Source organism: Danio aesculapii, chromosome 7, assembly GCF_903798145.1.
Source record: "Danio aesculapii chromosome 7, fDanAes4.1, whole genome shotgun sequence".
Classification (NCBI taxonomy): Eukaryota; Metazoa; Chordata; class Actinopteri; order Cypriniformes; family Danionidae; genus Danio; species Danio aesculapii.
Window position 1 is genome coordinate 63,834,266 of NC_079441.1, and position 22,509 is coordinate 63,856,774.

The window sequence follows — 22,509 nt, forward strand, 5'->3', positions numbered from 1 at the left end:
GTTTTTTTTCTCGACATGCGGTATCAATAAATGCAACACTCTTCCAACAGTCCTTCATATTCACGTCATACCCCAGTTTGTCACGGGGGCATGAATGAAATGTTCATGAGTGAAAGTTAAACTGTGTAACTGTAGTTAAAGTCAAGAAATTGAAGATGAAACACCCAAAATTAAATGAGACTCTGCAGACGTGGTGACGCAACATTCAAAAAGCACTTCACATAATTATATTATTGTCTACTTCAGATTAAGGCAAATAACTATTACTGATGTCCATGTAAACGTAGTCAGTATGTATTCAAAGTAACTGAAAGATCTAGATGGTCATCCTGCTAATTTGATTCAGAAGGGCACCCGGTCCATTTTATTTGTGTATATTTTACTGGAACTCATTAACTCTTCAGTGGCCTGACAGTTAGTTGTGGAGCAAACGTTAATCGTATTATTCATTTATTAAAAAAGAAGGTAGGTTGTTGATGTTTGCTTTCCATAATTGCAGGTTAACTATGTTTATATACTCGCAAACCTATACACAATACTTTAACTTTTCTAATTTTGACTGTAATATAATGATGTGCACCTTTTGTAAAGCTGCTTTGGAATGATAATTATTGTAAAAAGCGCTATACAAATAAACTCTAAAATTGAATTGAATTAAATTCTGTCTGTGACGATGGCACAATCCTTTATGGCGAACAGGATGCAGAGAGGTATGCAGTTATGTATTTTGACAGGCAGGTAGGACAGTCTTTTGCAGGGGTCGGGAACCTTTTTATTTTAGCAATGAGCCATTTCAGATTTTTTTTGGCAAATGCATTTTCTTAAAGAGCCACGTGACATATATATGTTGAGACAAAGCGATCTCAAGTCAGCCAGAAAACATGACGAAAGAGGTAATGGGCTCATCTTGAAGATTAGATGGGGTGAGTCATTTTCGCTTGGCACATAATAGTGAAGTGAACTGAATAGTGATGTTTCATGTTTTTTTTTTCTATGTAATTGCTGAGTAACGTTATGTTCCGGTGTCCTGACATTTTATCCTACCCATCAGATTATGCTACCAACATTATATATATATGCAGTTTATTCACTGCGCCGCACACACGCATTGTTCGAAACGTCGAGTTTTTATTATTTTTCCTCCAAAAGATTACAATAACGAGGGAATTGTAATTGTATTTTCAATAGGAAACTGATAGTTATTGCATTCGACTTGCATTCTAGTTATCTAAATATTATAATTTTTTTTTTACTGAAAAATATTATTTAAGGGAGACAACACGTATTTTGGTCAAAGAGCCACAGGTTCCCGACCACTGGTCTATTGTAATGTTTGGACCCAAACTTTTCTTGGTACTTCCGATTTGGTGGGAACAGCAAAAAAGGAAAGTAATTTCATGTCGATTCTGATGAAATATTTTATAAATAAACTTTTTTCTTGAAATAACTTGAAATGATCACCCTGCCATAGCCATATCACCCTGCAGCCCAAGACTGGTTAATCACTGAAGCTAAGCAAGGCTGAAACTGGTTAGTACTCGGATGGAAGACCACATGGGAAAACTAGTTTGCTGTTGGAAGTGGTGTTAGTGTGGCCAGCATGGGGGGCTCAATCTGTGGTCTGTGTGGGTACTAATGCCCCAGTATAGTAAAGGGAATGCTATACTGTCAGTGGGTGCCGTCTTTTGGATGAGACATTAAACCGAGGTCCTGACTTTTTGTGGTAATGAAAAATCTCATGGCACTGCTCGTAAAGAGTAGGGGTGTAACCCCAGTGTCCTGAGCTAATTTCCTCTATTGGCCCTCACCCATCATGGCCTCCCAATCATCCCCATCCACCAAATTGGCTGTATCACTGTCTCTCCACTTCACCTATAGCTGGCGTGTGGTGAGCGCACTGGCACCGTTGTCCTGTGGCTGTCGTTGCATCATCCAAGTGGATGCTGCTCACTGGTGGTGGAGTGGAGAAACCCCCCTCATGATTGTGAAGCGATTTGGGTGTATGGCTATACATGATAAATGCTCTATATAAATACACATTAGATGATGAATCTTGGATAAAAAATAAATTTTGAATGGTTTGTTTGAAAATTGATACAGTAATAGCTAACATCACAATATTGATGTGTATTGATATTGTTTTTACACTGCTGTCTGCACTCATTGGCTAAAACTTGAGTAAATTTGGTGGCAACAACAAAAAGAAAAGAAACTTTATTTTTCTTTGGAATAGCACACATAGATGAACTGTTAGCAAGAAAGTCGCTGGTTTGAGTCCCAGCTGGACCAGTTGGTATTTCTGTGTGGAGTATGCATGTTCTCCCCGTGTTTGCTTAGGTTTCCACCGGGTATAGTTAGTGGTTCATTTCGCTGTGGCGACCCCTGATAAATAAGGGACTAAGGCGAAGGAAAATGATTGAATGGATAAATGCATTTCGACCACTTCATTTAATGATTGCTATCAGGATGTGAGGAGAGTTCCAACCAGGATAACAATTTTTCTTTTTAAAGATAATCACCCACCGCACCTTTAAATCGTATTTCTTTTCATTATTATTATTTTCAGATCGGCGACAGAGTGATGGCCTTTGTAAACTACAATGCCTGGGCAGAGGTTGTATGCTCACCGCTGGATTTCGTGTTTAAGATCCCAGACGACATGACATTCCCAGAGGCGGCTGCCTTCTCATTGAACTTTGTGGCTGCCTACATGATGCTGTTTGAAGTGGCCAATCTCCGGGAGGGGATGTCTGTATTAGTGCACTCAGCAGGAGGTGGGGTGGTAAGTCTGTTGCCTTGAGCGATAGGGTTAGCAAAGAAACTTTAAAGTAGCAGATATTAAACTTGCAGTTACAAAACATACGATCATTATACTGATCCCTTAGTGCTGTTTTGCTCACTGAGCTAAAAGGGCTATGTAAGAATTCATAGTTCATGCATGGAAAAAATATATTTACTCACGGTTTACTCACCCTGAAGTGAGTATCTTTATTCTGTTGAACACAAAGGAAATGGTTACCCTCTGACATCCATAGTAAATAAAGAAGTACTATGGTAATCAGTGTCTATCTAAAAGATGTGACATTGTTTAACAATAAATAACTGCTTGATACAGTTTGTAATATTGTGGTGTAAGAGTTATTTTGTACAGCAGCATTTCTCAATTAAGGTCTTTATTAGCCATCTCACTAATTCGACCATAAGTGCCTTTGAAACTGGAATTATTTCCTGTGGAGTCCACTTCTCAGGGCATTTACGGTCAATATAATCAACCTGTCATAACAATGTAATGTTAATAACCTCATCTGTCGGCGTGATACTGGTGAATTGCAGAGCTTGTGCAAAGATATTCATTTCGCTATGCTCCCATGCTTTTGTGTGTGTGTGTGTGTGTGTGTGCTAATTTTGTTATTGAGAGGAATACATGGAGTGGATTTTTACAATTATATTCTGGGCTGAGTGAATGCTTGGTTTTAATTGGCTGATGAACATTCTAAGGTGTTTAATTAACATTAAACACACAGATAAATTAGTTTCAGGCAGGTTTATACACTTCCATATCTGCTTTGAGTGATTTCACAGCCTGATTTCACTGTCAGAAATTATATCAAATACGTTTTTTTATGAGATGTGTAGGAAACTAATCCTACACACAGTAGAAATTGAGGGTAAAAACCTGAAAATGTATTGAAATACGCATCTGAACCGTGTCTTTAGGTGTAGTAACTGTAATATAAGTGGACGAATTAATTCAGGTTCATTACATTACTACAAAATAAAATCTGCTTTGAGTGATTTCACAGCCTGATTTCACTGTCAGAAATTATATCAAATACGTTTTTTTATGAGATGTGTAGGAAACTAATCCTACACACAGTAGAAATTGAGGGTAAAAACCTGAAAATGTATTGAAATACGCATCTGAACCGTGTCTTTAGGTGTAGTAACTGTAATATAAGTGGACGAATTAATTCAGGTTCATTACATTACTACAAAATAATGTACACTACCTGACAAAAGTCTTGTCACCTATCCAAGTTTTAGGAACTACAAATAAATTGACTTCTAGTTGAGCATTTGGTATTAGTAGTGGCTTAAATGAAAGGCAAAAGCCCCTAGATTACGCTTATTTTACCCAAATAAAATATGATCATGTCTGGATTTTTAATTATTTAATTAAGACAGTAAGGTCTGACTTTGCTTCGACAAAAGTCTTGTCACTTAACAAAAATAATGTACAGTACAGAATATAAAGTCATGGTGCAGTAGAAAAAAAATGCATATTGTGTATGACTCCCATGAGCTTGGAGGACGGCATCCATACATCTCTGCAATGACTCAAATCACTTATTAATAAAGTCATCTGGAATGGCAAGGAAAGCTTTCTTGCAGGACTCCCAGAGTTTATCAAGATTCTTTGGATTCATCTTCAATGCCTCTTGCTCAATAATGCTCAATAATGTTCATGTCTGGTGACTGGGCTGGCCAATCCTGGAGCACCTTGACCTTCTTTGCTTTCAGGAACTTTGATGTGAAGGCTGAAGTATGAGAAGGAGCGCTATCCTGCTGAAGAATTTACCCTCTCCTGTGGTTTGTAATATAATGGGCAGCACAAATGTCTTGATACCTCAGGCTGTTGATGTTGCCATCCACTCTGCAGATCTCTCGCACGGCCCCCTACTGAATGTAACCTCAAACCATGATTTTTCCTTCATCAAACTTGACTGATTTCTGTGAGAATCTTGGTTCCATGCAGGTTGCAGTAGGTCTTCTGCAGTATTTGTGATGATTGGGATGCAGTTCAACAGATGAATCATCTGAAAAAATATACCTTCTGCCACTTCTCCAAATGATCATCTAGAAGTCAAGTTATTATTTGACGCTCTTGCAACTGAGATCGACGACAAGACTTTTGTTAGGTAGTGTACACTAGATCTGCATTATTTTCTTTGCATTGTGGCTACATTCCCTCCTTGAGTGTGCGTTATTTTCTAATAATGCAATGGGCCATCATAAATTATTCCTTACCTCAATGTTACTGTCAGATGGGGTAATCGCAGAATAAGTCATATAACTGTTTAGATCCATTGAATTATTTGAATATAATTCACACTGTAGATGTTCATCACCTACTTGACTTGGGTGTGCATTGTTTCCTAATAATACAATGGCCCATCATCAATTATTCCTTACCTCAATGTCATTGTCTGTAACCACAGTATAAGTAGTATAATTGACTTGGGTCCATTGAATTATTAGAAAATAATGCACACTCATGATGTGTATTATTTTCTTAGCATTGTGACTGCATTACCACTTCAGTTTTGCATTGTTTTCTAATAATTCAATGGCCTATCATCAATAATGTCTTATTTCAATGTCATTTATAGTTGGGTTAACCATAGTATAATTGACTTTGGTTCATTGCATTTTTATATCATTGAAGATTGAGTGCATTATTTTCTTCTTGTCGATCCTGCGTCACCATTTTATCACAGCTTCAATTTTGCAATATTTTCTAATAATTCAATGGGCCATCATCAATTATTTCTTACCTCTACGTCACTTTCAGGTAGGGTAACCATAGTATAAGTGGAATAATTGACTCCGGTCTATTGAATTATTAGGAAATATTGCACACTCAACATGTGCATTATTTTCTTCTTTTCGTGTCTGCGTCACTACTTCAGTTTTGCACTATTTTTAAATAATTCAATGGCCCATCATCATTATTCCTTACCTCAATGTAGTGTCAGATGTGGTAACCATAGGATAAGTGGAATAATTCACTCTGGATCATTGAATAATTAGAAAATAATGCACACTCATTATGTGTATTGTTTTCTTAGCATTGTGACTGCTTCATCACTTCAGTTTTGCATTGTTTTCTAATAATTCAATGCCCTGTCATCAGTTATTCCTTATTTCAATGTCATTCTCAGTTGGGTTAACCGTAGTATAATTGACTTTGGTTTATTGAGTTTTTAGAAAATAATGCTTACTTAAGATTGAGTGCATCATTTTCTTCTTGTCGATCATGCTTCACAACATTATCACAACTTTTTTAATAATTCAATGGGCCATCATCAATTATTTCTTACCTCAATGCCACTTTCAGGTGGGATAACCACAGTATAAATGGAATAATTGACTCTGGTCTATTGAATTATTAGAAAAAAATGCACACTCAAGATGTGCATTATTTTCTTTGTGTCAAGGTTGCATCATCTCAGATATGCATAATTTTTTAATAATTCAATTACCCGTCATCAATTTTTCCTTATATCTATAATGTCTTTGTCAGGCACAGGATAAGTTGAATAATTGACTCTGGGTCATTTAATAATTGCAAAACAATATACACTTGAGATATGCATTACCTCAATGTGATTGTCAGGTGGGGTAACCACAGTATAAGTTGTCTAATTGATTGACTAATTGATCTTGTTGTGCCTGCATGACCACTTTAGTTTTGCACTATTTTGAACAATTCAATGGCCTGTCATCAATTATTCCTTACATAAATGTCACTCTCAGATAGATGGCAATTGGATGTTTGTTATCAGTATATCACTGTAAATACAATTTTCTTTTTTATTTAACAGCTGATCAAAGAACGCAAAAGAACCATACTGTGAATATTGAATCATGTTCATATATGTATATATATATGTATATATATATATATATATATATATATATATATATATATATATATATATATATATATATATATATATATATATATATATATATATATATATATATATAGTGTACATATATTGTCATGTGTATATATATATATATATATATATATATATATATATATATATATATATATATATATATATATATATATATACATATACATATATATACATATATATATATATATATATATATATATATATATATATATATATATAGTGTACATATATATATATAGTGTACATATATATATATATAGTGTACATATATTGTCATATATATATATATATATATATATATATGGTGTACATATATTGTCATGTATATATATATATATATATATATATATATATATATATAGTGTACATATATTGTCATATATATATATATATATATGGTGTACATATATTGTCATATATATATATATATATGGTGTACATATATTGTCATATATATATATATATAGTGTACATATATTGTCATATATATATATGTATATATATATATATATATATATATATATATATATATATATATATATATATATATATATATATATATATATATATATATGTATATATGTATGTATATATGTATATATGTGTATATATATATAGTGTATATATGACAATATTGTTTATTGCAAATGTATTTTGGTGCAATATATCTTACAACAAAAAAAAATGTATATTCTTACAGGCCTATTCAATCGTGTATGTGTTATGAGTGTTTGCGCAAGCTATAATCTGCAGTTCAATTACTGGCCGCCAGTGTCACTAATGACAAGAGTTAACAGCTTTGTTATATTGTAGTATGCAATCAAACAACATTTAAAAGTGACAGAAACGATTGACCTTTGTCTTCTTTTTCCATATTAGGGTCAAGCAGTCGCTCAACTTTGTTCCACGGTCCCCAATGTCACTGTGTTTGGAACCGCCTCGCCTTTCAAACACGAAGCCATAAAGCATTCAGTCACTCATCTGTTTGACAGAAATCTCGACTATGTTCCAGAAGTTAAGAAGTAAGCACAAATTGCGACTGTTGATGTGCAGTAGGTGACTGTGCAAAAAGGAAACAGTAGTATCAGTTAGATGATATGTGAGTCATACTGTGAGGCTAGTGAGAGTCGGCAGACGTCACCAGTTGTTCCTTTAAACCTGTGTGGCTCCGGTCCCCATGGCAACACCCAGCAGATGGGAAAGTAGTGTATTGTAGTATGGGGAGGGGCACCTGTACGTCCGTCTCGTCAACCGTACAAAGCCAGAAAATGTGTTCAGCAACACATTTGAGGAAACATTGGACTGAAGAAGATTTAAAGAGAGTTCATCGAAAAATTTTATTTTACTCACTGTTTACTCACACTCAAGTAGTTCTAAACCCTTATGAGTTTCTTTTTTTATGCTGAAAACAAATGAAGATATTTTTAAAGAAAACTGAAAAACCTGACACCATTGATATCGATTAAAAAATATACTAAGTCAACAGTTACCGTTTTACTGAATATAGTAAGTAATTGATGACAGATTTTCAGTTTTGATGTGAACTATCCTTTTAAAGGCATAATATTGTCAACATTTACTCAGCTGCACACCATACTAAACTCACAAGGCTTCTATTTTTTACTTATTGTTTGAAACACACTGTAAAAAATGCTTTTCTTACTTAGTTTTGTCTGTCTTGTTTCTAGTCCAAATATCTAAAAAATGTATATCAAGAAGCATTTTCTAGGCAAGCAAAACATAGTCTTGTTTTCAGAAAAAATATGCCAAAATTAAGTGAGTTTTACCTTAAAACAAGCAAAGTAATCTGCCAATGGCGTTAGCAAAATAATCTTATTTTTCTTACCTCATTGGCAGATTATTTAGCTTGTTTTAAGCAAAAACTTACTTCATTTTGGCATATTATTTCTTAAAACAAGACAATATGTTTTGATTGTTTAGAAAATGTTTCTAGATTTAAAATTTTTTAGATATTTGGACTAGAAACAAGACAAAAAAGTCCAAGTGAGAAAAGTTTTTTTGCATTGAGAGTTTTCTGTCCAGATAACAATTGAACAATTGTCTTTAACAATTAAAATTCTGGAACAAAAGTGTGTTTTTTAAGTTGAATGGTAATTTGTGGAGCATTTTACTTTCTTTGCTACTGACTAACCTAATCTACAGTTCGCACAGAATATGAGTACAGTACAAGAGTGCAGCATTGAGCCCTATACTAACCTAATTATTGTTAATTGTGAGAAATAGACATATTTCAGCATTATATTTAGGAATAGAATAAGCTACAATTAAATACTTTCACATACTTTAATACAGCCCCAGTAACATCTTGAATAAGAGTGTAAATTAAATTTGTTCATTATATAAAGAGTTTGTTTTCATGAGACTTAAAATATGCCTTTATAACCTTTTTGGATAGTTCTACGTTTTCAGAATGAAAATGAAACCTCTCAGGTTTCATTCAAATGTCTACAGTGCATCCGGAAAGTATTCACTTTTTCCACATTTTTTTATGTTACAGCCTTATTCCAGAATAGATTGAATTCATTTATTTGCTCAAAATTCTACACACAATACCCCATAATAACAATGTGAACAAAAATTTGTTTAAATTGTTGCAAATTTATTACAAATAAAAAAACCTGAAAAATCACATGCACATAAGTATGCACAGCCTTTGCCGTGAAGCTCTTAATTGAGCTCAGGTACATTCTGTTTCCACTGATCATTCTTGAGATGTTTCAGCAGCTTAACTGGATTCACCTGTGGTAAATTCAGTTGATTGGACATGATTTGAAAAGGCATACACCTGTCTAAATAAGGAGCCAGGGTTGACAATGCATGTCAATGCACAAACCAAGCATGAAGACAAAGGAATTGTCTGTAGACCTCCGAGACAGGATTGTCTCGAGGCACAAGGCTGGGGATGGTTACAGAAACATTTCTGCTGCTCTGAAAGTTCCAATGAGCACAGTGGCCTCCATCATCCGTAAGTGGAAGATGTTTGGAACCACCAGGACTCTTCATAGATCTGGCCGGCCATCTAAGCTGAGTGATCGGGGGAGAAGGGCCTTAGTCAGGGAGGTGATCAATAACCTGATGGTCACATTGTCTGAGCTCCAGCGTTCTTCTGTGGAGAGAGGAGAAACTTACAGAAGGTCCCCCATCTGTGCAGCAATCCACCAATCTGGCCTGTATGGCAGAGTGGCCAGACGGAAGCCACTCCCTGCCTGGAATTTGCCAAAAGGCATCTGAAGGACTCTCAGACCATAAGTAACTAAATTCTCTGGTCTGATGAGATTTAGCCCAGCCAGAGCCCAGACCTAAATCCTATTGTGGAGAGATCTGAAAATGGCTGTACACTGTCGCTTCCATCCAACCTGATAGAGCTTGAGAGGTACTGCAAAGAGGAATAGGCAAAAATTCCCAAAGACAGGTGTGCCAGAATTTAAAAAAAGTTTTTTTTTTTTCACATTGTCATTATGGGGTATTGTGTGTAGAATTTTGAGGAAAAAAGTTATATAATCCATTTTGGAATCAGGCTGTAACATAAAAAATGAGGGTAAAGTGAAGCGCTATGAATACTTTCTTGACACCCTGTATAAATAATATACACAGGTATATATATATATATATATATATATATATATATATATATATATATATATATATATATATATATATATATATATATATATATATATATATATATATATATAGGAACAGTATGAGAGTGAATAAAATCAATTCAATTTATGTATATTTGTATAGCACTTTTCACAATAATTATTGTTTCACATGTTTTCAAATGTATTATTTTAAATTATGGCAGCATATTCACTTTTTTGGGTGAACTATCCATTTAAGACAGGGCTATGGTTAATCTTTATTTTCTTCTCCCTTTTTCAATGTTACTGGTTTCTCTTACAAAAACTAAAAGGTCGGAATGACCATGGTACAGTAATTGTAAAATTACATGTGAAATACAAACAAACAGATTCTACCAATTAACTATAGCAGTATAAACTACAACATACTTTTGATTATTTCATAATACAATACTCAGCGCTCAGCATAAATAAGTACACCCCCTTTTAAAAATGCATATTTGTATCCATTTCTCAGTCATTTTTGCTCTATTTAAACAAAACGGTTTCATTAAACAGTGAGAAAGAGTAAGTAAGGATTTGGTTACCTATCATCATACAAAGATTATACATTTAAATTCACTTGTGTTATTGCAGATAATAATAATAATTTAACAAAATTTTATATATTTTTTTATGTTTCTCTTGATTTTTTTTTTCTGTATATTAAATTCTTTAATTAAAATGTTTCCCCAACATGATCTTACGTTTTTGTTTGATTAGTTCCAGTTTTGGATTTTGTACTGACTAATCTAATGTTTATGCACAAATATTGTAGCACATCCTTTAGAAAATATACATTTGAAAGAGAGATCTGTGAGGGGAGTACTCATTTATGCTGAGCACTGTATGTCTGTAAGTGATTCTGAACAAATGCACGTAAATTAGGTATGAGAGAGGAGATTAGGACTCTTTTAATCTCAGTGGCTCCACATTCCTCTCAGGATCAGGGCCGCAGCTAAATTAAATTGGTCTCAAGTTGGTCTCTCTCTTCCACAATAGCCATGACTCTGGGCATCACAAGACTTTCTGATGGTTTGTAGGCGGTCCGTGCACTATAAAGACAGGATAACATGTTTACAAAGACATACCTCTCATTCCTTATCAGCTGTACTTTTTGTGTAAACATGCTTAAACAAAATACATTTATTCAATGTTTTTTATGTTTCCAGAATTTTAGAGGTCTTTGTTAGCAATGATGTGGTTAATGATGTCTGTTTTCTCCTGCAGAATATCTCCAGAAGGAGTAGACATCGTACTGGACTGTTTGTGTGGAGAAAACACAGGAAAAAGCCTCACTTTGCTCAAGCCCATGGGAACATACATCCTGTATGGTTAGTACACAGCAATATTTTCAGAGCACTGCATTTAAATTAACCAGTTTACCAGGGGGGGGAAAGAAAATTTAAAGGGAAAGTACACCTTTTTAAATGACCAGGGGATGTAAATCTCCACAAATTACAAAAAAAAGATGTTTATTTGCAAAGAATAAGTACATTTAAGTGTTGTTTATTTATAAACTAATTTCGAGTGGATCACGTGCTTATGATCAACACGGCTGGCACCTCATTAGCTCTGTAATCTGCCCTATTAGATGATTACGGAAACATTATAAATAACCAGAGTTTTTCACTTCAGCTATCTTTGTCTTGAAATTTCCCCTCTTTCACCTCTACTTCCCACCCTTTTTCCGATAGGGTGACACGGTGGCCCAGTGGCTAGCACTGTTGCCTCACAGCAAGAACACCGCTGGTCCAACCTCTTGCCGGGCCAGTTGGCGTTTCTGTGCGGAGTCTCCATGTTCTTCCTGTGTTCACATGGGTTTCCCCCAGGTTCCCAGGTTTCCTCCCACAGTCCAAAAACATACACTAAAGCCAATCGACTAAACCAAATTATCACCCAAGACAACCTTAGTTTACTCTTCTCACATGGCGACAAGCAGGGGCGTTCTCGGGACCTACCTGGGCTCGAACTCCCCTCTCACCCTTCTAATGGGAGGGAGCCTCATGCTCGAGGATATCACGAGCTCAGGGGTCTGTCCCAGGACAGCATGCCAATTACGCTTTATTGATTATCAGCTAAGTGTGAACTCTTGAAAGCTGCTGTATTAACTCTAAAGCAGGGGTGGCCAAACTTTTTTTTATGAAGGGCCACAAACCAAACTGGATTGAGTGCAGTGGGAAGAAGGTAAATATACCAAACACGATTACATTAAAGTTGCCATGAGTGATTTCTTAATTTGTTTAAAGTATAAATATTACCAGAAAATATTGCTATATATTAACTAATGCAGTATATATATTTTCATTGTCAAATGAACTTATTACAGTTAAAAACAATCCCACTTATAACAGAATGGAGTTACACTAATCAAGCTGCACCTGTTTTTGCTTTGATTTGTCATGTGACAGTATTTATATATACAAATATGTATTTGAAACATTTAATTTCAGTTTGCTTTTTTGTAGCTCAGCAATAAAACAAGCAAATTAGGTTATATTTAATTAGATATTATGATATCTGTTAAAGGTATTCGCTCCAACCCTTCCCATCATTCTTACTTGGCTGATTTCTTTGACTTCTGCATCGAGTGATTGGTGTGATCCACGGCGTCGCCTTGTGCGTAGTTGTGCATTCATACTTCTACCCGCTGTTTGTGTTGCTCTGCGATAACACTTCTGAGGCGCTATCTAGGTTTTTATGTTGCTCTGTGTCGAGTTTCTTTGTGGGTGTTTTGTTTGTTTTTCTGAACTCTACCTTAATGTACAAGTAGCTAAAACTTGCTCATTTAGAGCCGGGAACTGATGGACGTGCAACTACTTTAATCACATGGTAAACACAAGGAGCTATTTCATGGGACTCAACACTTGTAAACAATCGATCCATCGGGCTCACGGATCTCATCACCGCCCACACTCATCAACGCTACAAAACCCACCAATCACAGAGCTTGTCATGATTGCGACATGTAGTTACATTTTTTGAGAGGTGCGCGTCAGCCACGGTGAAGGCTATGTGACCACACGAAGGCTGCGCTGGAGCATACGCATACGTGCACGTTTGATGCAGAAGTAATAATAATTCCTTACATTTATATAGTGCTTTTCATGACACTCAAAGCGCTTCACATTTTTGGGGGGAATCTCCTCATCCACCACAAGAGTGCAGCATCCATGATGTGATGGCAGCCATATTGACTGCACACCCGCTGATTGGTGGAGAGGAGACGGAGTGATGAAGCCAATTATGATATGGTGATGGTTAAGAGTCCATGATGGAAGGAGGCCAATGGGCAAATTTGGCCAGGATACCGGGGTTAAACCCCTACTCTTTTTCGAAGGACATCCTGAGATTTTTAACAACCACAGAGAGTCGGGACCTCGGTTTAACGTCTCATCTGAAAGACGGTGCTCACTGAGTAGTACAGAGTCCCCATCAATATACTGGGGCGTTAGGTCCCACACAGACCGCAGATTGAGTGCTCCCGGCTGGTCTCACTAACACCACTTCCGGCAGCAACCTAGCTTTCCCATGTGGTCTCCCATCCAGGTACTGACTAGGAACAGCATGTGAGAGTTGAAGAAAGCTAGTTGCCGGAAGGTAGCTTATAAAAATGTAAATCAGCCTCAGAGATGGGATGGTGGGCCAAATTAAAGGTTACCATGGGCCAATTTTGGCCATGTCTGCTCTAAAGCATAAAAACACTATAATATGTTTATAATGTTTAAGAAACATGCTAAGTGAACATGCTTGTTTATCTGCAAAACAATGCTAAATTCAGTTATTCATGTTTATTCTCAATTTTCAAGAGATTTTGAGAAAGAAAAATTGCTGTGTTCACATTTGTGACATTCAGGTTGAAATCAGTTGGTGTGTGCTGTGAAGTCTTCATCACATGCAGCACAACACCCATAATATAACTCTGAAATCTAGGATTTTTTGTGGTCTATAACATGAAAATCTTAGGAGATTTAAAAATAAAATATTTTAGTGTGCACCCAGTCTAATATGAATTTTTTAAGCAGAACTTAGTATTCAGTATACTATTAGAGGGATAGTTCATTCATCATCATCATTTACTCTCCCTCACGTGGTTTTAAACCTTTTGAGTTTCTTTCTTCTGTTAAACACAAATGAAGATATTTTGAAGAATGCTGATTGATAGGTGTTGTGATCGCCAGTGGCGTTTTCTCTGTTACAAAACAGACAGTGACAACAGATCTTCGCATCCAAATGCAGTTTATTAAAGGTAAGACCACACAGGCAATGGTCAAAAACAGGAGCAAAACAGTAGCACAAGGGAAATACAATAAACGTGGTCAAAATACAGGTGAGAGATTAGACTGGGCGGCAAAGGATCAAAATGGGAAACAAGGCAAAAATCAAAACACTGGAAAACAATCAGAGAAAAACACTTCGTACTGTTTGTGAAAGAAACAAGACTCAGCAATGTGAATGTGAGCGTGAAGTGTCTTTATAGTCCTACTAATCAGTCCATGTAATCAGTGAGATGAGCTACAGCTGTGTCTGTATGTGAATGTCAGGATTATTGTCAGCTGCTGCAGGAGGTGATGGGTGCAAAGAGTTCTGGGAGTCGTATTTCGGTAAGAATACCTGCGGAGAAAACATCGGTGGTGATCACAACAATGGGACCCATCAACTTTCATAGTAGGAAAAAAAATTTCAGTCAATGGGTCCAAGCAACCAGCATTTTTCAAAATATCTTCTTTTGTGTCCAACAGAAAGAAAAGAAAGAAACTCAAATAGCTTTTGAAAAAGTGAAGAGTAAATAAATAATGGCAGAATTTTTTGAGTGAACTACCCACTTATTTCACCCATGTATTACAGTGTATTCCAGTTCCCCCGAAGCCATTTGATGAACAAAATCTACCATGTTATTCAGTCATTTGCACTCTACATTCACATGTAGAACTTTATTTTTGTTATCTTTCATTTTGACATTTAGCTAGATGTCATTCCCCTTGTGTATGACATGTATAAAACGTTCATTTGTGACCTCCTGACCCTCATTTAACAGACACAGAAGCAGTCTCATTCTTGGTGGCAAACAGCTAAATGAGGTTAATTCACATAAAAGATAAAGCCTGCAACTTTAATTACTCCAATTCCCTTCTCTTTCTCGCCCATTAGGAGTATTTAATTAGCAGGGACACCGCAGAGAGGAGATAATGTAAAATTTAGGTTTAAAAACACATTACTGCCAAATGAATGAATCAGCCATCATAATTCTGGACGGAGCTTGTTAATAAGAGCCATTTGGCATAGTTGTAATAGTGCCATGTTTTATTGCTTCACATGCCAAGGCTGTACTTTTTTTTATCTTGTAGCATTTTTATGTCCATTAGAATTGAAATGTTTGATTTATTAGTCACATGCACCTGGGACAATTATGTTTCCCGAATATTTCTGTATTCTGCTTTGTTTAACCCTTATGTACTGTTGGGGATGCCTTCATCCACTCTGGGGTAATTTTGTGTCTTAATTTGGCCACGACTTTTTCTGTTTCAGCTAGTGGAATGATTTGGTGACAGCTTATTTTGACACATATTTTGAGAAAATGCTTTGAATAAAAAAAAAACCTCAACGATACACTCTGGGCTAATATACTACTCTTTTGTTATGTTAGAGATGAAAACATCTGCTGAATTAAACTGCTGTAAAAATGCATCAGTTAAATATTTCTGATGCAGATAATTTTTTTTTTACATTTATTTTGCGTAAATATTTTAATAAACCTCAGTCCTGATTAAAACTACTAAATTGCTTGGAAAATTACAGAATTTTAACTCTTAATTGTCAAATTCGTAAGTGATGTCGCTGATTTGGTGAAAAAATAAAAAAGAAATTGTGGACTGGATTTTTTTTACCTTATATTAAAGTCTTGAACATGTGAAACAACATTGCCTTTGATGCATTGTTTTTTGTTATTAATTTTCATTTTTTCTCCATAATTTACTGTTGGTGGCTGTTTTTGCCTCATTGACTTCCATTATAACCAATTTTTTTTTTGATTACAAAACCATGACATCATACAATCATGCAGTTTTGATTGTTGGTGGTTTCCCATGTTGAGAAGAGGTAAAATTTGTAATGTTTATTGTTCATCATCAGTTGGCACCATTAACCCTTTAGATAGGCCTGTGCAAGCAAAACTTTATTTTTTGGATTTTATATGGAGTATAACAGCAAATTAAAGTGTGTATGTGTGTCTGACAGTGTGAGAGTGTCCTTGATGTGTGTGAGAAAATTTAAATATGTATCTCAGCTCTCAGAACTACATGGAGTAAACAAAAACAAAGACTGTGTATTTATGCATCATCAAATGAAGTTATAATGGAAGTCAATGGGGCAAAAACAGCCACCAGCAGTAAATTAGGAAGAAAAATGAAAATCTAACAATGCATCAAAGCCAATGTTATTACTAATTGTTCACATGTCCAAGACGGTGATAAAATGTAAAAAAAAATCCAGTTCACAATTATTTTTATTATTGAGAATACGTTATTTTGTGGTTTTTTTTTCACCAAATCAGTGACATTATTTTTGAATTCGGTAATTAAAGAGTTAAAATCCTGTTATTTTCTTAACAAATTAGTAGTTTTGAGCAGGATTGATTAACAAATTTCAGCAAAACAAAATTTAAAAAATATTTTTCTGATGCATTTTTGCATGCAACCCAGCGCTGGGAAACTCCCATACACTCTTGCATTCACAGTCATACACTACAGCCAATTTAGCTTATTCAGTTGACCTATAGCTCATGTCTTTAGGCTGTGGGGGAAACTGGAGCACCCGGAGGAAACCCACGCAAACACGGTTAGAACATGCAAACTCCACACAGAAATGCCAACTGGCCCAGCCGGGGCTCGAACCAGCAACCTTCTTGCTGTGAGGCGACAGTGCTACCCCCTGTGCCACCGTTTTGCCCTGTTTTATGTTTAATCCACTTAACATTATTAAAGCTAATAAGTTAACCTAGTTTCTTCATGTTGTCTCAACACAAATCATTTGTGTGGAAGCCAGCTTTTTTACGGTTTAGGGAACAAAAACTGTATCCTAGAGGTGGTTTGTCAAGCCCACTCACCAGAATGGAGCACACTCAGAACTACACAATATCTAACCTTATTTTTGTCTGTGAGAATTTAAACTTTTGTATTCTTTTGACTTTTTTGTGTATTTCTGAATCTGCTCACCTTCAGGTTGTGCTACACGTCTTTCTACTGTCACATGTTTCCTGCTCTTTGAAAGCTACATGTAACAATTACATTTATAGCAATAATATATTATTAACCGTATTATATGGAGATTAAATTTAACTGGATAGAAGCAACTTAAAGGGATAGTTTACTCATGCCATTCAATCAAGGGTCCTGAGATCTGTTTAGTACTGACATCCCTCCAAACATCTTCCTTTGTGTTCAGCAGAACAAATAAATTAACACATGCCAATGTATAACATTATGTCATCCGTTTTGATTTTGAGGGAACTAACCCTTTAATATACTTTGTTATTGTTACGATCACCAGTGATCTAGCAGCTGTGGATTGATGGAGAACTACACACACCACGTTAACTAACTACAACTCCCAGCATGCACCTCACACACACACCGGTTACTGTTTCCTACTTATTACACACACAGCCGGAAGATCATTATGGACTGATTCCATGGACTATAAAGACAGCACACACACACACACACACACACACACACATTGTTGCTGAGTCTTGTTATACTGTTTAGTGAACACTACGATGCGTTTCCCTTGTCTTGCTATGTTTGACCTTTGCTTTGTTTCTTTGTTTACGTAGTTTGCCGCCTGTACTGACCATTCGCCTATTTACCGACCACGCTTTGAATTACTCTGCATACATCCTGTTTAGACTTTTGCTTGCTAAATGATTCTCTTAATAAAACTGCATTTGGATCCTCAACTCCGTTGTCCAGCGTTCTCACATAACAGTTATCAATATACCATGTTTAAGTGTTTAAGTATTGTAGATCAGGTTTTTGAACTCTTGATCTAAATTATTAAATAAATTATTATTATAATTATTTGTTAAAAATGATGATGAATCTAAATTACTAAATCATTTTTAACATCGTCTATCTATTATTATTGGGAGAGTGAAATCTAATATTTATACGCATTTTACAGTGCATCTGGAAAGTATTCATAACGCTTCACTTTTTCCACATTTTTTTATGTTACAGCCTTTTTCCAAAATGGATTAAATTCATTTATTTCCTCAAAATTCTACACACAGTACCCCATAATGACAATGTGAAAAAAGATTTTTGAAATTGTTGCAAATTTATTAAAAATTGAAAACCTGAAAAATCACATGTACATCAGTATTCACAGCCTTTGCTCAATACTTTGTTGATGCACCTTTGGCAGCAATTACAGCCTCAAGTCTTTTTGAATATGATGCCACAAGCTTGGCACACCTGTCTTTGGGATTTTTTTGCCCATTCCTCCTTGCAGTACCTCTCAAGCTCTATCAGGTTGGATGGGAAACGACAGAGTACAGCCATTTTCAGACCTCTCCAGAGATGTTCAATAGGATTTAGATCTGGTGATGAGTGGTGCCTGGTTTTTTCCAAACGTTACGCCTGGCATTCACTCCACAAAGAGTTCAATTTTAGTCTCATCAGACCAGAGAATCAGGCCTGATTGGTGGATTGCTGCACAGATGGTTGTCCTTCTGTAAGGTTCTCCTCTCTCCACAGAAGAATGCTGGAGCTCAGACAGAGTGACCATAGGGTTATACCCTGATCACTCAGCTTAGATGGCCGGCCAGCTCTAGGAAGAGTCCTGGTGGTTCCAAACATCTTCCACTTGCGTATGAGGAAGGCCACTGTGCTCATTGGAACTTTCAGAGGAGCAGAAATGTTGCTGTAACATTCCCCAGCCGTGTGCCTCCAGACAATTTTGTCTCGGAGGTCTACAGACAATTCCTTTGTCTTCCTGCTTGGTTTGTGCTTTGACATGCACTGTCAACCCTGGGACCTTATATAGACAGATGTACCTTTTTGGATACATTTTCAAATCATGTCCAATCAACTGAATTTACCACAGGTGAACTCCAGTTAAGCTGCTGAAACATCTCAAGAATGATCAGTGGAAACAGGCTGAAACAGTATTGTTTTTTATTTCATGTGTTAGGATTTACAGGGTTGTACTTGAATAGAACAAGGTAATGTATGTGTGTTTGTTCGCCTTCTGAATGAACAATAATAAAAAGTACATTTGTGAACTTATTTCCAGGTTCCTCAAACATGGTGACAGGAGAGACAAAAAGTTTCTTCAGTTTCGCAAAATCTGTGAGTGAAATTTGTTTAATTTTTTTTCAAAATGTGTGTGATTTTTTTTTTTTTTTTTTTTTTTTTTTTCTTTTTCAAAAAGTATTAGTAAGTAAAAGTATTTTGAAAAATATCTAGTCAAATATTCTGTACTGTCATCATGGCAAAGATAAAAGAAATCAGTTATTAGAAATGAGTTATTAAAACTATGATGTTTAGAAGGGTGTTAAAAAAATCTTCTTTTCATTAAACAGAAATTGGGGAAAAAATATACAGGGTGGCTAATAATTCATCTGTATTTATATTTTTTTCTGGTTGTGAAAGTTTGATGGTCACACATTGTTTTGAAATTGCCTTTTTGTCTCTTTGCAGTGGTGGCAGGTTGAAAAGGTAAACCCTATTAAACTCTATGAGGAGAATAAAGTCATGGCCGGATTCTCGCTCCTTAACCTCCTGTTCAAGCAAGGTGGATGCAGACAAGTCCAAACTGCAGTGCAAAAACTTCTTTCCCTCTATGAGCAAAAGAAGATCAAGCCTGTCGTGGATTCCCTGTGGGCGCTTGAGGAGGTGAGAGAAAAACATTTCATTTATTCAATTTTCTTCAGCTTAGTCCCTTTATTTATCAGGGGTTGCCACAGCGGAATGAACCACCAACTTATCCAGCATATGTTTTATACAGCGGATGCCCTTCCAGCTGCAACCCAGTACTGGGAAACACCCATACACACTCATTCACACACACACACACACACACACTCATACACTATGGCCAATTTAGCCTATTCAATTCACCTATAGTGCATGTCTTTGGACTGGGGGAAACCGGAGCACCCAGAGATACCCACACGAACACGGGGAAAACATGCAACTCCACAAAGATATGTCTCCTGGCCCTGTCGGGGCTTAAACCAGCGAACTTCTTGCTGTGAGGCAACAGTGCTAATCACTGAGCCACCATGCTGCCAAGTTTAAAATAAATTAAATTTTAAAAATACTCTGTTTTGAAGCTATGATTTGAAATAGACTACTTTTTTACATTAATTAGACTCATAAGATGCATTTGCACAAAGTATCGGTATGGCCGATACTAGCCTGAATTTTACTCAATCACTAATGAAAATAGAAAACAGTAACATTTTTTATAACATTTGGGCATTGGCGGAGCGTGTGTAAGGCTGGGGAAGGCTTAGCCACGGAGATAGCAGCAAAGAAAAAAAATGCATTTAGAACATGTAATGGGTGTAAAGCGTAATATGAATGTAATTTAATGTTGATGATTAACACAACACTTTTAGCTATTGTAAGTTTGTCAATCAAATTTAAAGCTCCCCTTCGCACAAAAAAGAAACTGTCCAACCCCCACGTTGCACTGATGAGCGCTGTTTATTACTGGAGTTAGCAGCTGCTCTGAAAACCAAACCAAAAGTGCTGGCCAGCGGACTATTCTGATTTGCTGGTCAAGGACATAAGTATTAAAACAACAAATGATACTACGAGAGGGGTATAATAATATATTATTCTGGTTTCATTTATTTTCAGCATTAAATGAAATTTGTAGTTTGATTGTAATGTAGTCTAGCCTATAGTGTAGTAATCTTGTTTAGGCAATCGTTTGGAGTTTTACATTTTAAAGGTCAAATATTTATTGCTGAATTACAAGTTCAGTTTTTGATTGACAGAATAGTGAGGGCTGCGTCCGTGATGATGAAATTTCAGCTTTATTTCTTCTGTCTTCAGAGTCACACGATCCTTCAGAAATCACTCTAATATTATTATTATTTATTATTATTATTATTATTGGTAATAGTAATAAAAGCAACAAGGAGTAATAATTTCATTTGAAACTGCATACAGTAAGTAATAAATAAATATTTAATAAATAAGTATTTAACAATTTTTTTATATTTAATAAATGCCGTCTTGATGAACAGAATAATTTTAATTAGATTTTTAAATAAAAGTAATAATAATAAAACATAAATAAACTGAGCCCAAACTTTTGACCGGTAGTGTAGATCAGTGGGAGAGTTTAATAAAATAATTTAATGTGCGTGTTGAATATAATAGTCGTTTGTTGATAGGCGGTGCTTTTGTTAAAACCTCTTCTTGGTTGGTCGCAAATCTTTTTAAAATGCATTTAAGGGCAGTGCATATATTAGCCTTACCCTGGAGTTTGTTCACCTTCCGCCTATGCATTTGGGTTATTTTAGAAAAAGTCATCAACCTGTTAAAAATAGTCACGGATTGTTTTTGATTAGTAAGTCAACGGGGGGAGGTTAAAAATATTCTCACCAATCTCTTTTCCTGCATGTAATCAGCTGCTGTCTCAGATCGTCAGATGACAGGTGGGCCGTCCGGCACTGGTGCATCTCTACTTTGATTACGCATGGTTTGTGTTGTTGTTGTGGTCTTCCTACACAGCCAGACATCTCTCCCTCCCTCCCTCCGAGAAACCCAACAGAGCAGCACAGACTGTGGCCAAAACTGCCCCTGTTTCACAGTGCTGAGTGTGCTGTGCTTTATTCCCAGAGTCTCTTACAATTGATTTATCCTGCTAGTGTTGTATTAATAACTTTAAAAAAGGATAGATGGTCAGTGTGGATTTTAATCACAGTAAATATGATATGCTACAGCCATATTACCTTGGAGCCCAAGATCGGTTACTCACTGAAGCTAAGCAGGGCTGAGCCTGACGAGAACCTGGATGGGAGACTATATGGGAAAACTGGGTTGCTGTTGGAAGTGGTGTTAGTGAGGCCAGCAGGGAGCACTCAACCTGTGGTCTGTGTGGGTTCTAATGCCCCAGTATAATGAAGAGTACACTATACT

The 22,509-nt window shown here is 36.0% G+C and overlaps 1 protein-coding gene across 1 annotated transcript in view; it reads left to right on the forward strand.

Moving 5' to 3' along the window:
* Positions 1-22,509, forward strand: part of vat1l (vesicle amine transport 1-like) — a 74,721-nt gene that overhangs the window by 3,173 nt on the left and 49,039 nt on the right. Inside the window, exons 3-7 of the mRNA XM_056462334.1 lie at positions 2,567-2,782; positions 7,587-7,729; positions 11,582-11,685; positions 19,646-19,701; positions 20,053-20,247. Of these exons, the coding sequence (XP_056318309.1) occupies positions 2,567-2,782; positions 7,587-7,729; positions 11,582-11,685; positions 19,646-19,701; positions 20,053-20,247 (714 nt within the window). The remainder of the gene's footprint in view (positions 1-2,566; positions 2,783-7,586; positions 7,730-11,581; positions 11,686-19,645; positions 19,702-20,052; positions 20,248-22,509) is intronic.